The following is a 17,405-nucleotide window of genomic DNA, read 5'->3' on the forward strand; positions in this document are numbered from 1 at the left end:
TGCAGCCATCACAAAGTCAGCAAAGCCACAGGAAACAGGGGTTGCTGTGTTAGATGGCATTTCATTAGGCCAAGAAATGAACGCAAAACAAGGGCAAACTTCCTGATCCCAGCTGTATCCACTGGCTCTGAAAAATCGTACTCCTCCTCCTATACAACCTGCTGCACACGTAACCTTGGAGCACAGCATCACTACAGACACGTCTGCAGTACATCCACGTAAGGTCTGTGAGCACTGAGGCTCCCAGCAGAAGGCATCTGCTGGACAATCTCAGAACTACGTGTGGCCCAAGTGGCAGCCCACACTCAGATGGCCCCAAGGACAATGCTATTTACACACAGCTGCCACAAGGAGATTGAAGCAGGTGCCTGGCACTGACTGAACTAAAGGCACCACTGCCTTTCCCATGGCAGCTCCTGAAAGAAACGTTCCTGCTGTGGCACAGATTCCTCCCTTCCTCACCATGAAGCAGCTGGGTGCTCCTGAACAGCTAATGCAAAGCATTGCACACCACATTCTTGTGCTGCCTACAAGCCTGCAGTCTGTCCTGAGTGCTCAAACTGATCAGCCACACTCACCTGGATGGCTGGGACAAGGGTGAAATACCCGATCAGGATGATCCCAAGCTCTGTGGCCATATTCTTCATAATTGACCAGCTCTCATTGCTCAAACCTGGGGAAATAACATGCACAGAGAGGTTAGGAGGCTGCTTGCAGGTGAACAGGCACGAGCACAGCTTAAAGGACTGCCTGCTGCATTCAGCATCTTTACCCACCAGACAAAAAAAGGGCACTTTTAGGCTAAAATTCATGGGATTTGTCTTGGATATCTACTTACAATTCAAATAGCTGGCCTGTACGTTCCAGTGTCCTTTTCAGATGGGTTACCATTAATCCACCTGATGATGAGGGTGCTGAGGCACTGGCACAGGCTGTCAGAGATGCAGTGGATGCCCCATCCCTGCAGACTTCCAAGGCCAGATCAGGCCCTGAGCCCTGATGGAGCTGTGCTGTCCCTGTGCATTGCAGGGCAGCTGGACTAAATGGCCTTCAAAGGTCCCTTCATAAGGACTTCTAATGTTTAGAAATAGCTGTGAAGTTTGCAAACCCCATTTACCCGTGGTTTGAGCACACTGCAATCCTGCTGGAGAGCAGATCATTTTCTCACATACTCAGCAGAACTTAAGAACTGTGAACTGGGGTTTCACTATCCATGACACAATAGGAAAAGGTACTAAATATCCTCACCAGGGGATGCAGCTCTCCCTTACCAACACTTTTTTAACCCTATTTAGCCATTGCTTCACCCAAGAGCTGCAAAAAGCAGTGCTCGCAATTACAGGCTTACATCAGTTCTTGGAAATCATAAAAATACCAAGACAGACCATTAGGATTCAACCCCCAGTTCCCACTCAACACAAACAGCTCTTGTTTCCACTACAGAGCACAGCTAAGATCACTCCCCACCTCCCAGACCCAGCATTACCCTACTTTTTCTCTCTCAGCAGCCTTCCACCCTTCCTGGTTTGGTATTAAACGCGGAGGTTGGAGGCCCTGCCTGCAGCAGGGGGGTTGGATCTTGATGATCTTTGGGGTCCCTTGCAACCCAAGCCATTCTGTGGTGCTGTGAGTCCATGCAGGCTGCATACCTTGGGCGATGCGGAGCTTCACTTCCAGGTCAACGGGCGTAGAGACAACAGACTTGGTGAGGACCAACACGTTCTCCAGGCCAATGACAACAACCAAGTATGGAAATATCTCTCTAAAGGACACAGGAACAGAACTGAGAATGAAATCTTTGGTGAAAACAACGGAAGAACGCAGGCTAAACTGCAAACGCCCCGGAGCCAAAGGCAGGAAACACCACCCACTACTCTTGGCCAAATCCCTTCTTTCTTCTCCCTCAAGGAGTCGTAGGACAAAGAGGTTCAGAGAGGAAGATGGACTAGGAACATCACTGCAGTGTGAAGGTCAGAGCCCTGTCCCACCACCACCAAGGAGCTGATTGCTTAGAAGCCACCACACAGCACAGTGTGCAGGGCACAAAGGAACTGCACACCAACAAATCCTCCCAGGGATCGTTGGCACCCACTGCTCAGGAATGCATACTGCTGTGGTTTTGCCCTTCAGAATACATTCAGAAGAGAACAAGTGCTCAAGGACATCATCGTGACTTTTTTTCCTCTCTTTTAATTACTTACAGTTCAGATCAGTAGGGGGGGGAAAAAAAGCTGTTCCATGCCAGAAACAAGGCAGATCATAAATCTCTTCATCTCCCTCCAGCTGAATGTAAGCAAAAATGCTTCTGGAGGGGAATGGGTGTGTGCTGTGCTGCTCTGTGCGTGTGTCCTCAGCCCTGTGCAACTCACTGACAGCTCAGACAGCTGAACAACAGGCTTCAGGAGCACACCTGCCTCCTGCCACTACCAGAAACCAACTTCCCAGGGCTGTTTCCAGCTGCCTACAGCTCAGCAGAATTTGCAGGCAGGCAGCTGCCATCAGCTTGTACCTTACAAGGTCAATGGGGAAAAAACACCTGCCTGGAAACACTGCTAACTCAGCTAACTCCTTCCAATTCCTTGCACAAATGGCAAGCTGAAACAGCAAGAGCTCCATTCAAAGAAGGATTACTGAAAAAAACACACACAAAACCCACGAAACCTGCAGGATTCCTATCTGAATGCCAGCTCTATCAGTGGCTGTGCAATGTGTCACTCCCTCCATCTCCAGTCCACGACCTGCACAGGAGGTGAATTCCCATATCAAGTGACAGAACACAAACACACACAGGACATCAGGGGCTCCTCGGACACGTCACAGAATCTAAAATGCAGCAAGCCCTCAGTTCTGCCTTTATCTAAAGGCATTTTCAGTTCATAACCTGTGTCACTCCTCCAAGCAGTGGTTCGGGACAGAAGGCAGATGTGAGAAAATCTCTTTGGAATCCTTAGGGATGGAAACTGCTGAATGAAGGGAATGAGAGACAGCCACGAGGGAGAGGGGTGCTGCACAGCACAGCACAGCACACATGTGCAGAGCAGGCTGCCCAAAAGCACAGCCTTGCAGACTCCTGTCCTCACACACAGCCCTGCAAGGCACAGCAGACCTGCCTTGCCTTGCCTGCAGTGAGCCTTGGGAAGGCAGCACAAACCTGGCAGAGGAAATCCACAACTCTCAACTACGCCCTGCTTCAACAGCCGCCTCAATTGCTGAAGATAATTAATTATTAGGCACAGATTACGAGCTGAAATAGTCCTCGAAGAGTCAGCAGTTTTCACTGGAGGCGACAAGCAGCTTAAGAGCAATCCGACATGAGCTTCTCCTGCAGAGCAATGCAAGGCTGTGCAGGTCAGATACAAGCTGTCACACCCTGCAAACAGCAGCAGTGAACAGGGAGCAGCAGTGGGTCATTATCTGAGATTGTGATTGCTCTAATTTAGGCGAGATAGCAGCTGCTGGTGAGGCCTTCACATCCTCCAGCTCTCACGTAGCCCTCTCTCAGTGATCTCCAAGCATCCTGCCTCAGTTCAGCCTCAAATCCTGGGCAGATCACATCACTGACCTCCACTGGATTTCCCTTTCTGCAATATGAGATTAACGTCTACCTTACCTGTAATTATTTTATTTCATCAATATTTGAACCATGCTGTAAGACAAGGGAAAACCATCAGAGAAAGATAAAAGAAGACTGATGATGATTAAGGTCTGGTTTACGTATCATGCGATAGTAAAAAGTCAGTACTGCTCTCTTACAAAAACAGGTGAGGGAAAAGGGCTTATCGTGAGTGCAGTGCCATTAAAACCAACACACCCACATCCAGAAGGCTCTGCTGGAGTCAAAATGGATAAAAAAGGCTATAAGTCAGATCAAAGTCCAGCCAAGGCAGTCTGACTGCAGGCTGAGGCTGGGCAAACCCTAGCATGATGCCAGCTGGTGCAGTGACACAGCACAAACACTGCCCAGTCAGGATGCAGACAGCAAGAGGGAAAGCGCTCTGGCAGACACTGGGCAACGCAGGACAGTCGAAGGATCTTCTTGGCACCCTCAACCCATCCTCCACGCAGTCCTCAATCCTACTTCCACCTCACATTTCAGCACGATCCCACCTCAGGCAGCTGCCAAGAACAGGAAATGATGAGCATTTAAGAGCTGACAGGGCAGGCTCGGCGCGCTTTGGGATGGTGATGCTGACACGGGAGAGGAAGCAGATCCCCTCTGTGGGATCCATCCCTCCAAGAGTCCTTACACCAAAGTGCACCCACCACAGTGCTGCATGGTATTTACCTACACCAGCAGCACCAGCCTGCCAAAAAGCCACCCTGTCAGAGCCACCAGAAGTCAACGAAAGCCCAGTGTGCTCAGAACCACAGAATCCAAGCGTCCTCCATCTAATTAAGCAGCATTTATAAAGCACTGAGGGAATGAAGCTTCCAAGAGTTGAGCTTGAAGTCCAAAGGAAACCCTCCATGCAATCATTTTAAGGCAAAGAATTTTTGCAGAAAAGCTACTTTAAGAAATAAGGACTGCCTTAATTAAGGAATGGCTGGATTAGTTTAGCCCTTACGTGTGACAACTGTAAGGCTAACAGCACACAAAGGCCTTGGTCACTGTGCTAACCAAAACCAGGTTAAAACCCCCTTGAATTCCACTCATCTCCGTCCAAATACTGTGCTGTAGGTTGAGTTAAAAGCATAAACTCTCCATGGATCCTATCTGCTCTATTTGTACAGCTCATCCTGATCCGTAATTAAGTAATTAGGAGTAATTACCACAGAGGTAAAAAAAAGGGAACAAATATTTCCATTTCTGAAGTCAATTTTTCACAGCTCTTTTAGGCTTCTTGGGGAGGAATTCCCCTCTCTTGGTCTGGCTCCTGGTAAACTATTGCCAGCACTGAGAGATCTCCCTCCTGGTCAGACCTGAATTGTTTCAGCAGCATGCAGCTGGAAGGAGAAATGGGAAGAAAAATGATGGGTAATTCCTCAACTACTTAGGGAAGGGGTCTGAAAGCCAAAAGATTCTGAATTGAACTTTAACTGAGTTCTCAGGTGTTCTCAACACAAACACGAGTGGTAACAACCACATCAAAAGTCTGAGCACCCACAGGAACCCCAGCCAGAAGAGATGCTGCCAGAGATGAGCAATGGGTGCACGCTCCCTCGTGCTGGCCAGCAGGCAGACAGTGCAGGTCAGTTCTGACACCTTGACACACTTTTTCCCAGCAAAATGTAGTGAAGCCAGCCAGAGAAAAAGCAGTAAGTCCTTCTGGATGCCAAGACAAGTCACTGCAGGAGAAAGGTATGCGGGTGCCCAGCCCATTGCCAGGAAATCACGTTCAGGAATAAGACCTGGCCCAGCCAATTCCTTCTGCTTGAGGCTGAAGAGGCAACTGCTCAGCACTGAGGCAGCTCTGGGAACACTGTGATCTAGCAAGGTCTTGCTGCTGGACAGACAGAAATACACGGCCCTTCAACTCAGGAGGGGTCTGCTGATAATTTTACGCAGCAGTATCAGTAAACCATGTAACCTCAGATGAAAAATACTTAATGACTAAACATTGGACAGCTGTTTTCAAAGGATTTCACCTCCATCTGCCCTTGTTTAGGAAGAGGTTTGGTGCTGGAAACTTACCCTCCATTAAGAGTGGGTGTCAAACCAAACAGTGTGCACAGCCCAACTGACATCAGCAGGGAGCTGAGCACTGTCACGACAGCTGCCAGGGCCAGACCCCACTTTGATTTCACCATGTCGATCTTCCCTGAAAAGCAGAATGCAAAGTCTCCATTAGCAGGCAGAAGAAAATGACATGCTAATAGAAATCAAGGAGAACAGATCCTCATCCTGATCTGTGGCTGCAGGTATTTACCAGCCTGCAGCCCAGGGCCGGTGGCAGCTCAGGGTCAGTGTCTGAAACACAGATCCCAAAACTCCCACTGTGTAGGACACAGGATGGGACAGAGGACAGCACTTGGCTTGCAGCTTATACCAGTTCCAGCACAGCACTGCTGGGGCATGAGAAAAGGAGCTTAAATACGACTAGTAAGCCTAAAACCACGTGTTTCATTTGTATGACCACAAATCAGTCTGTCCAAATTGTAAAAAGCATCACTACTATGGCAGATACTATGTAAGACACTGAAAAGCTCAGAAGACATCACAGGGAATAACAACACGTTGGCTGAAAGGAACCAATGAGTAGAAACCACATCAGCAAGGCTGCGAATCCTCCACGTGGCCAAATATCAGCATCAGCCCTGCTGCTGAAACAGGAGGGAGCTGCAGTGCTGTGGCAGTGCTACGGACAGGGGAAGTGCACCCCACCACCCGTCCCTTCAGTGCCATACAGGTGGCTTAACAGCTTGCTCCCCCCTCCGGGCTCTCCACCCCACAAACCTACGTGTGGAGAAGTAGATGTAAGCGAAGAGTATAATGTAGGTGGTGACGAGGGGGATGAGCTCAGCAATGCCAATCTCCTCCTTGAAGTGCACGTGAACGATGCTGTCCTCCCGCAGCGTGCAGTTTGGACTGGGATGCAGCAGCTTGAGGCGAGAACGGAGGCTGCTGAGGAACCTGGGGGGGAGAGAAGTGAGCAGGCTGTCCTCCACACTGCACCAAACAGCCAGCAAGCGATTCCAAGCAGGAGCTCCATGAGTTCAGATAACAAGAAGCTCTGCAGATCCATAGAGATTTACCAAACACGGCTCTCTCCAGGTCTGACTGCTAACTCTGCTCCTCCGGGGCCCAAACCACATCCAGCACATCTGCACTGTGGCTATCTATCTCCCACACCTTGATTTCTGTAAAGCTTCAAAGATAACCGTGAAGATTCAGCAAAACTATTTAAAGCGAGGGCTGGTCATCAAAAATCTTGGCCCTAGGGAGCAGAACATCCTGCAGGCTCAAACATCCCCTACATTTTAAGTAATCACAGCTCCTACGTGACAGTCCTTGAGGCTGAAGGGCTCTTGGATGGGCACAGGTTTGGCTGCTGTGCTGCCAGTTGTGTCCCAGGCATTCCCTGGGGAATTCTATGCAGCACTGAGCAGATTGTTTCATCCTCAGGTTTGCTCAAGCCAAACCAGCTTTGCCAACACTGCCACGGGGGTTTCACAGTCGGTACCAGCTGAATTAGTGCTTGCTGGAAAGCAAAGCACTCCAGCTCTATGCAGCAGGAACTGGGTCAAAGCAGACCTGCTGGGCCTTGGCTGCTACGACTGACAGCTCCATCTGCAGATGAAGCCATCATCAGGGGAACTCCCAGTGCCAGCTTTGGGTATTATACCTACTGTTTTTTAGAAGGAACCCAAGTGCTGACAGTATTTCGTTTCTCCCCAGAAGAGCACCCTGCTTTTCTACAGTACCTCCAGAAGACCCCCCCCAAACGTAAGGAAATGGAGACTAAACAGCAGCACAGCAATAACAAGAGCTGGAAAAAACAAGAGCAAGCTTTCCAAGAAACAAGTACGGGTGTCCTAACATTAAAAGAGCACAGCCAGAGCTCCCTACCTGGAGTCATACTGCTGGAGACCCAGTGTGACAGTGTATGACACCACTCGCCTCCTGTTGTACAGGTTCACCCCACTGTATTTCCCAGGGAGTCCAAACAACAGATCTGCAAAAACACAGCATGGGTCACGAATGATAACAGAAAAACAGGCACACGAGATGGGAAGTGAGAACGTTTGTAGTGAAAAATTCTGAGTTAGATGCAGTGCTCTGATAGGGAACACCTTCTCAGTGCTTTGTTGAGATACTGTTGATGTGTGCAAATGTCTGATGCAGGGAAATAAATGATGGAGGCAGTGGTCTGCCCTCTAATCCTAACCCAAGAGACATCTCAGCTAGCTCATCACTTCCTCCTAAGCAAGGCTCCATGTGTTCCAGATGCTCCCTCACACAAAGCAGAGCTCCCCTCATCTCCCAGCCCGTCCTTCCTGAAGAGCCTGCATCCATCCCCAGCAGTGCTCCAGTGCTGTGAGCTGCCCCTCCTCGCCTCTGATCCCACTGAGATCATGGCCTGAACAGCACACAGAGATACATGCAGGCAGCTGGCATGGAATCACAGACTGCCCTGTGTGGGAAGGGACCTCAAGGATCACAAAGCTCCAACCCCCTGCTGCCACTGGATCAAGTACTAGATTAGGTTGTGCAGGGCCCCATCCAACCTGGCCTCCAACACCTCCAGGGATGGACGGGGCATCACAGCCTCTCTGGGCAGCTGTTCCAGCCCCTCCCCGCTCTCACAGCACACAACTTCCCCTCACATCCAACCTCCAGCTGCCCTCCCTCAGCTCCAAACCATTTCCCTCGTCCTGCTGCCATCTCCCCTTGCACAGAGCTGACTCCCCTCCTGGCTGCAGGCTCCCTTCAGGCACTGCAGGCTGCACTGAGGTCACCCCGCAGCTTCTCTTCTCCATGCTCAACAAGCCCAGCTCCCTCAGCCTGTCTTTGTAGGGAGGTGCTGCAGCCTCTGAGCATCTTTGTGGCTCCTCTGCACCCTCTCCAACAGCTCCCTGTCTTTCTTGTCTTGGGGTCCCCAGCCCTGGACACAGCACTGCAGGTGGGGCCTCACAAGAGCAGAGCAGAGAGGGACAATCACCTCCCTGTCCCTGCTGCCACCCCTCTGCTGATGCAGCCCAGGACACCATGGGCTTTCTGGGCTTTGTGCACACACTGCTGGCTCACACTCAGTGTTTCATCCACCAGACCCCCAGGACCCTCTCAGCCAGGCTGCCCTCAAGGAGCTCTTCTCCCAGTATAAGTGTCTGGGATTACTCCAACCCAAGTAAGGGGGTTCACTGAGCGGAATGATCTGCTTTCCACAAATAAAGAAAGGACTTCAAACATGGGTATGAAGCAAGCGATGAAATATATCTGGTAGCTTCATTCTGGATGTTGTGAGTAACAAAATGCCGCCCAATTTGGTATTAGCAGCAATCTAATAGCAAGGACAAAACAGCAGTGCAAGCTGCAGGCATCTCTGACAGCTTCTTTGGCACTTCAGCCTCTTACCTTTGAGAGTAGCTGACGTCTGCAGAGTCTTTGGTTCATGCTGGTGGATGGTTTTGATGATGTCTGGGTCAGCATTGAATCGCTCTCGATCATTCTGCCAGAAGTTCCCTGGAGACAGCAGCAAACAGCCGTGTTCAGGGAGCAGATTGTGCAGCTTCTTGAGGCCAGGAAGAAGGTCTGTTACCTGAAGGCAAACCTCCTCCAGGCTTTTGACACCAGAGCTGAAATGCGGACAAAGATCAGACACTGCTGCATATGGTGCAGCTCTCACAAGCAAAAGGCAAAACCTCTGTGATGAACAACCCAAGGACCTGCACTGCCTTGTCTAATCACCAAGGATCAAGAGCCCTGGGCCACGGACCAGGAGCTCACTGTGACAGGAGTACAACCTGCAGAACCTCATTATCATTGCTCTGCATACTCTCTGGCCTCATAGCTTTCCCTGCTCACCCATCCGAGATGCCACAGCTTTCAGTTCCACATTTAAGGCACTGCTCTTCGAGCCACGGAGAAACTGGCTCCCTGAAATTCCTCTTCAAAGACCTTAAACTCCTCCAGTTCCTTGCACATCTGTTGAATGGGGCACTGCACAGGAATGCCTATTAGCCTGCCTGAGGTGGGTAAGACTTCTCTGAAAACACACAAAGGATTCAATATCTGCTGCTGTGCAAATTGTTTTCAGCACTGCTCTGTGCTCATGGATTAGCAAATGCCTTACAGGTTTGGATATGAATGGAGCTGTAAGACCAAAACCAGGTGTGACGTGGAACCTGGGGTTGTGACACAGACACATAACCCTTATCCTGCAGTAATTCAGGAGAGACTCAGCTTGGGCTTCCAACAGCACCTGACTGGGAGGGCTCAGTTACAACCTATCAGCACAGCGTTTGGCCAGACAAGCCAGAGCTGCTGATCCAGAAGAGAACACCTCCCTCAACACCATAAGGGCCATCAGTGGTGTTTGCACAGAAGAGGCTATTTAACAAAGGCCAATTTAAGGCTCTGGAGAACAACCCTCCCTGGCTCCAGCCCAAGGATAACAGAGGAAAGTGCTCTAGAAGACAAATCAGCCAGAGTCCTGTTTTGAAATGCCTTCCTTGAGGGCTTTTTACACAAGGAGAACACATGGAACCAACAGTGATCAAGCTATGGCTTTGCAAACAACCCCTCCAGAATCCATATCCCACCAATGCAGGGCAGGAAAAGCCACAGCTGTCAAATTAACATCAGACAATACTGTGCTTGTGTGTAAGAACAGAAACTTTCCAAGAGAGAATCCAAAAGAACTGATGCAGTGATGCCTTTTGCACTGGCACAGGTTGCCCAAGGAGGCTGTGGATGCCCCATCCCTGCAGGCATACAAGGCCAGGCTGGATGTGGCTCTGGGCAGCCTGGGCTGCTGGTTGGTGACCTGCACACAGCAGGGGGTTGGAGCTGGATGAGCATTGAGCTCCTTTGCAACCCAGGCCATTGTATGATTCAGAAGGAAGAAGACTGTTGTTTTATATTAAGGCTTTAATTAACTCTGAAACATAACGGAGACAACAGTTCACACTGCACACAAGCCTGTGAGAGTTCTCCTTCAGGAAGTGAATGCATCTGGCCCCTGTGCCCAGCACTGTAGGTGCAGAGATCAATGCCAAGAATAATGAAAATAGAATCACTTTGTGTTTCCTACCCAGTTGTCAACGTCCTGCTGCTGCTTCTGTCCCACCTCGTGTGTCAGTATCAAAGAATGCTTTATTTCGTAGCAAGAAAATGATCTGTGCTTAACTTTGATACTGATAAAAACAGCTGGTGAGGAGGAAATGGACAATGGGTTCTGAGGTCATTTCAGGATGCATCTCAAAGCTTCTGGAAATCACAGAATCACAAGGTTGGAAACGACCTGCAAGATCATCTAGTCCAACCACTCTCCCATTCCTATCAGTACCACAAGCACTAAACCATATCCCCACATCCCCAGCCTGCCACCAAATGGGGGCCCTCATCCCAAGGCTCAGGTCCAAAGGCCTAAGCCACTGCCTTGCCTTCTGTGTGAAGGTTGGTTCTGCCCCCATCTGCCTCATGGCTCACCAAGGGCAGCACACAAAGGGGAGATAACGAGCAGACAGTGCACACAGCAGGAGGAAGTTTCTGACTTGTAACTGGCAACTACATAAAGATTGCTATCTAAAATTATACATATGATAGGGATGGAGATGAACTGGAAACAGAAGGAACGCCAAGGCTTTGTGAGGCAGAAGCAAAGAGCTCTATATTTAACAGCATGAGTGGCATTTCTAAATAGTATCAGAGAGAAAGCAGACAGCTAACTGACACGGATTGGTTCTTAAAAGAGGACAAACCATCAGGTAGAGTGGTAAAGTGAATGCTCAGAAAGGAAGCGATGGAGAATGCTGCCAGGGAAATGTGTAATGAACAAAGAGTATGTGATCCTCAGCCATGTGAATTAGAGGACAAAGAATGAAGAAAGCCAGGAGATGATCAAAGACTCCAAGCTCACCACACTGCCTGCTCTCACCATCATTATTCTCATTGAGCTTAGAAGGAAAAGTCAGGAAGCCTCTCTGCCCTTAGAAAGCAAACCTAGTCAAGAACTTGACAGCAAATAAGAACTCGTAACTCAGAGGAAAACATTTTACAAGAAGAAGAGGCAAATTAACATATATGAAATGTATTAAAGAACCACAGCATCACAGAATGGTTGGGTTGGGAAGGGACCTCAAGGATCACGAAGCTCCAACCCGCCACCAATGCAGGGCCACCAACCTCCCCATTGCACAGCAGCCCAGGCTGCCCAGGGCCCCATCCAACCTGGCCTCCAACACCTCCAGGGATGGACGGGGCATCACAGCCTCTCTGGGCAGCTGTTCCAGCCCCTCACCACACTCTCAGTGAAAAACTTCCCCCTGACACCTACAGAAAATGCCTTGGTTCACAGGAAAGACAGAAGCTGGCACAAAGACTGTAACGTAGTTCAGAACAAAGTTAACAGGAAAGCAGCCATGAGGCTGCTGAAAGGGGAACCAGTGGTGAAGGTTGGAGGAAGCAGAGTGGGACTTTTCACAGGCAGCTCAGAACCAGAGTTGTTCCGTGCTTTTACTGCTAACCTTGGAGCAAGATACACAAACATTTGTGAAGGACACAAAATAAAGGTGCACTGCCAGCACAGAGGGGAACAGAGTATCTGAAGTGGGCAATGCAAGGGCTGGGTTACATTTCATCTCATTTCTCTTGGCAGTACAAAATCCCCATGCACTTGGAGGACTAAAATGAGTTTCTGCTGTATTTCCAGCTCATCAGCTGGAAATGAGAGAATGATGGACAGGGAGATGCCAACCAACCACCCGGCCAACATGCAATGCTGATGTGACCAACCAGGACTGCAACCTTACTGCATTCAGAAAAGGGACTTCCAGGGAAAATAAGGAACAAATGAGACTTCATTGAGAACTCCTGTGCATGCAATCCTCATCTCCCGTGTTCAGGGAAGAAACACTGAGAAGAATGTGTGGAGAAAAGCAACCAATGCAACCAAGTGAAACCGGAGCCACCTTCCCAGTGTGAGCCACGAGTTTCCTACGCCTAGTTTAACAACCAAGGATTTGGGTTGGGGAGAATGAGTTTTCCCTGCAAATATCAGAGCTATTTTTGCACAAATGCTGCGTCAGGAGAAAAACAAGCAGGTATAAACTGGCCCTGAACACAGATAAAGTGGAAAGCCAGGAGGAAGATCCTGATCGTGTGAAATTGTAGAAGAGTTTCACAATAGACACGGTGGCATCAAGTGAACTTGCTTTAATACACATCTTGCATGCTTATGGAAAGGATTATATGGCACTGATATCTGCTACAGGAGGAGTAACCTTGAAGGACCATTCCTGACCTCTCATCCTAAGGCTGTAAGCGGAGGGCTCCTGACATTTAGCACAGGCTGAAGGTCAGCACAAAAGCTGCAGGACTGCTGTGACATCCCTCATGGGCAGCCATTTTGAGAATCAAACAAATTCAAAGCTGATGATCAGACTCAACGGGCCACAATTGAGAAGAGGGCTGTGTGCAGTCCTGCCTTTCACACCAGCCTTCCCAAGCAGTGCTTACCTGTCTCTCAGGGCATGGTTCCGAATCTCTTCCACCAGCTGGAAGACGCGGGACAGCGGCGAACGAAAGACGTCCACAGCAAGGAAGTTCTTCTGCCACGGGGAGACAGTGGCCTTCACAAAGATCTGCTGGATGTAGGCCACTGGAGCACCCACATACTGCAGGGAAACCAGAGGGAGAATGGGAGCACACGGTGAGCAGGAAGCTGCTGAGCAGAATCAGATCACAGCCTGGCAAGCTTTCAGGAAGGGGTTTGCCAGACTTTATTTTTCTCTCCCAAATTAGAGGGGAAACACAGCAGTAGCAACCTATTATCAACTTGAGTCATTTGCATGAGAAAAAAGCTCTCTGATGCACCAGGAAGGGTACAAGAAGGTAAATGATATCGATTACAATAAGAACATGCACAGAGAGAGTAGAGAGAGAAACAGTCAGCCAAAGGGCAACTTCCCCTTTACAGAGAGTTTGGAATGAAGAAGAACAACACGGGTTGCAAAGAATCATTTCAGAACGGCTTCCTGATGTACTGGATCAGGTTATCAGCCCCGTTGGAAAGCATCAGGGTTGCTCCTTGTTCATGCCAAAGAAACATTCATTCCTCACCCTGAACATCAGAATCTCAGCCCAGTTTATCTCTGTGGTTTGTACCACTCGACTGGCTGCTGCTCTAGGCTGCACACCTTCCTATGGCATGAGGAAACGGGGGCCAGCCGTCCCAGAACTCATCATTAAGTTGCCCTAAAACAAAGCTATCCATGTCAACCTTGCAGAACAAGGCCTCACACAGCATTTCAGAGCTTTCGACTCTTCCAAATGCCTGGCATGCTTTTGTTTTTTTTCTTTTAGAATCACAGAACGGTTGGGTTGGAAGGGACCTCAAGGATCACGAAGCTCCAACCCCCCACCAATGCAGGGCCACCAACCTCCCCATTGCACAGCAGCCCAGGCTGCCCAGGGCCCCATCCAACCTGGCCTCCAACACCTCCAGGGATGGACGGGGCATCACAGCCTCTCTGGGCAGCCTGGAGTAAGAATAACTCTTATTCTTCTAGACTAAGACTGTAATCAGATAAAACCACTGGTTGTTACAGCCTGACCTCAGCAACCACGCAAAGCAACCCCAACCAAAGCACACTGTCCATGGATCAGCACAGATCTGCAGGCAGGGCAGCTACCCCAGCACAGCAGGGCTGTCTTGCTGCTGCCCCACACAGCCCCCCACACACACTTACCCAGTCAGGGCGCTCGCTGGGATCTCCCTGCTGTGAGCCCACATCTGGGGAGGGTGGAAAGTAATCCTTCACTGGGGTGCTGAACTCCACAGGTCCTGTTCCAGGTAAGGGCAGCTTGAGCAGCGGGTAGCTGTGGTTAAGACACAAGTGAGAAACACTGTCATTTGGATTGGTTGGTTGGTTGGTTTTTTCAAGCCAGGCTTTTAGCAGTCTCCCAGAAGAATTCAAAGGGCAGAATAACAGGAGCCCACCCCAGCTTACACCCATCTCTGCAGGATAGAAGAGACAGACACAATACAGCAGTGCTTCGGCTCTCATGGGAACTGTTTTACACATTTCTCCAACACACAGGAGAGGTTCTCTCCCTTGGAAAGGGACAGGCAAGAATGCTGGGAGGAAAAAAGGAAAGTTGGTAGTGCTGGGAACAGCTGTGTCTGCTATTCCACAGCCTGCACAAAATCCTCGTATCACAGAATCACAGAACAGCCTGGGTTGCAAAGGAGCACAGTGCTCATCTCATTGCAACCCCTGCTGTGTGCAGGTCGCCAACCAGCAGCCCAGGCTGCCCAGAGCCACATCCAGCCTGGCCTTGAATGCCTGCAGGGATGGGGCATCCACAGCCTCCTTGGGCAACCTGTGCCAGTGCCTCACCACCCTCTGGGGGAAAAATGAGATCATTTATTGTATTTAGATGGCTCCTATCCTGACCTAGCAGCAATCAGCTAACAGTACAGCGAGGCAGCATTTATCTTCTTTCTCCTTTGCCGCTGCAATCCTCAGATCACTACAGCACAATAAATACCTGAAACTATTTGAAAGTTGAAATACTGAGGTTTCAGAGAGTTATTACCTTTAGTTTCTCCACCATTTCTGATAAAAACCAGAATTTAGCTCTGGAGAGTCTCTAAAGTCATTAAAACCATCCGAGAATGGAACTGATGGAAAAAGCAAGCCTGCTGCTCGCCAGGGATCGTCCAACCACCGCAGTGGTGCACAAAGCAGAGCTCAGAGCTTCCAGGGCTTTCTGACTCTGCTGCTCCTGCCCTTTTGTGTGAGATGCCTGTCAACCTATCAGGCCTCGAACTCCTGGCACATCTTTCAGCATAGCCAAGCTTTTCTGGCAGCGCTGTCGGCATAAACATAAAGGCCTTGGGATTGTTTCCACGCAGTGCTCTGCTGGCTCTGTTAGGGATTAGCTTGCATCATCAAAGGCCGTGGAGCGGATAAGCAGCAGCTAAAGATAAGGCTTCAGACTGAACAACAAAAGCTGAAAAAGAGTAATGGAATCAAAAGCAAAGCTTGTCAGATCTGCTATTTTATTAGCCTGACAAAAACACAGCATCTAATTATTATCGTTCCATTGTGCAATGGAAAGGAAGAGGAAAAAAATGAAATAAAATGATGTGATAATGCATCAGAGGTGAAAATGCCCAACAAAAGCCCCAATCTGGAGATGTAGCACAGCCTCTTTTCCTTTCCCAAGCAGAAATCAGTTTTGGCCCTTTTAAAAGACAACTGCTTGTCACAGCTGAAAGCAGAGGCTGCAGAGATACACAGAGCAAGCACTGCGTGTCTGAGCCAGGCTATGACAGTTGTCAATTAGAATAGAGAAGATGAGATATACAAAGCTGAATAGCTCAGTAGGTGACCGTGCTGACAGGTCCTGCTGATGCTGTCAGATAACAGAACCGAGCAGAGCCTGGTGGTGCAACTCAAGAGGAGCTCCAGCACCCAGAAGGTGGCGAGAACTATTTTGTATAAAGATGAAAACAATTAAAAGGGGCACAGTGAGCTCCTGGGAGGATGCCTGACCTGGGGAAGAAGCCTCCTGTGGATTCTCCATCACTGGAGATGCTCGGAAGCCAAGCAGACAGGCTCTAAGCCCGACCCCAAGCTCAGCCCTGCTGCAAGTAGGAACCTCGTGCACTGCAGGACCCACATGGATCAGAGATCTGAGGGCTCTGCTGCAGCCTCCTGCTGAAACCAAGCCCAGCAAGAGCATTTTGCTCAGGGCCATGCCATCAGGCTACATATATCTCCAAGGACCGGGGTCCTACAGCTCCTCTGGGCATCTATTCTGATAACTGACTGCTCTCTTAACTAACAGATCCTCCCTTAAATCCACCCCATGTGTCTCTTACCCACAGCTGTGGGCAGCAGGGAGATCACCCTTGCATCTGCTTGGAATGAAGCTCTGTGGTTCCTCAGCCCCTTCCCCACCTTGATGCCCTCCTTGCTGAGCTCAGTTTGATCCATGCCAGCACAGCAATGTTTCCGAGCCCCAGCCCAACTGCAGGACAGCAGCTGTGTCTTCACAATGCCAAACAAGGGGAGAACTGCCCCACAGCCCTGCTGGCTGCACTCCTGCTAGCACAGCCCAGGATGCAGTTGGCTGCTCAGCTGCAGGGCCACGCTGCCCAACTCATCCTAGGCTACAAAGCTGCCTTCCAGCTCACAGAATCACAGAATGGCCAAGGTTGGAAGGGACCTCAAGGATCATGAAGCTCCAACCCCCCTGCCACATGAAGGGCCACCAACCACCCCATCTCATACCAGACCAGGCTGCCCAGGGCCCCATCCAATCTGGCCTTAAAATCTGGTCTGCACAGCTCCAAAGGCTTATTCTGTCCAATGCAGAACTTTGCATTTGCTTTTTCGACTTCACTGAGCTTTCCAAGGTTCACCTCAATCTTCCCAACCTGTCCACGTGTCTCCGAACAGCAGACACCACGAGGATGGCTCTCCCCAACCTGGCACACTCACAGCATTGGTAGGAGCTCACTGTGCACAGAATTACGGTGTGGCTGAGCTGGGGGCACCTCAGGGTCCCTCTGGTCCCCCCCACCCCAGCACAGACCCTCAGGACAGGGTGCCCAGCCCCATGGTGAGGGGTGGGAGATCCCCAAGGGACCCACGGCTGCTGTCCCTGTGCAGGGCTGAGCAGCACACAGCCAAGGGATGCCTCCAGAAGCACTGAGTGAAGGTCCCTCACCCAGGTCCTTAACAGCAACGTTAAACTTTGGGGATTGGGGAGCACTTATAAGAGCTGCTGGCAG

General features: G+C 50.0%; 1 protein-coding gene across 3 annotated transcripts in view; it reads right to left on the minus strand.

Moving 5' to 3' along the window:
* Positions 1–17,405, minus strand: part of LOC122169603 (SREBF chaperone) — a 44,162-nt gene that overhangs the window by 15,566 nt on the left and 11,191 nt on the right. For all 3 annotated transcript variants that reach the window (XM_042835893.1, XM_042835892.1, XM_042835894.1), the window contains 8 exons: positions 14,350–14,479; positions 13,118–13,275; positions 9,014–9,234; positions 7,508–7,613; positions 6,399–6,571; positions 5,633–5,759; positions 1,650–1,762; positions 579–673 (listed from right to left, as the gene is read on the minus strand). In XM_042835893.1, coding sequence (XP_042691827.1) covers positions 579–673; positions 1,650–1,762; positions 5,633–5,759; positions 6,399–6,571; positions 7,508–7,613; positions 9,014–9,234; positions 13,118–13,275; positions 14,350–14,479 — 1,123 coding nt within the window. The remainder of the gene's footprint in view (positions 1–578; positions 674–1,649; positions 1,763–5,632; positions 5,760–6,398; positions 6,572–7,507; positions 7,614–9,013; positions 9,235–13,117; positions 13,276–14,349; positions 14,480–17,405) is intronic.

Source organism: Centrocercus urophasianus, unplaced genomic scaffold (assembly GCF_019232065.1).
Source record: "Centrocercus urophasianus isolate 14NV4802_14NV808 unplaced genomic scaffold, USGS_Curo_1.0 seq_551, whole genome shotgun sequence".
Lineage (NCBI taxonomy): Eukaryota > Metazoa > Chordata > Aves > Galliformes > Phasianidae > Centrocercus > Centrocercus urophasianus.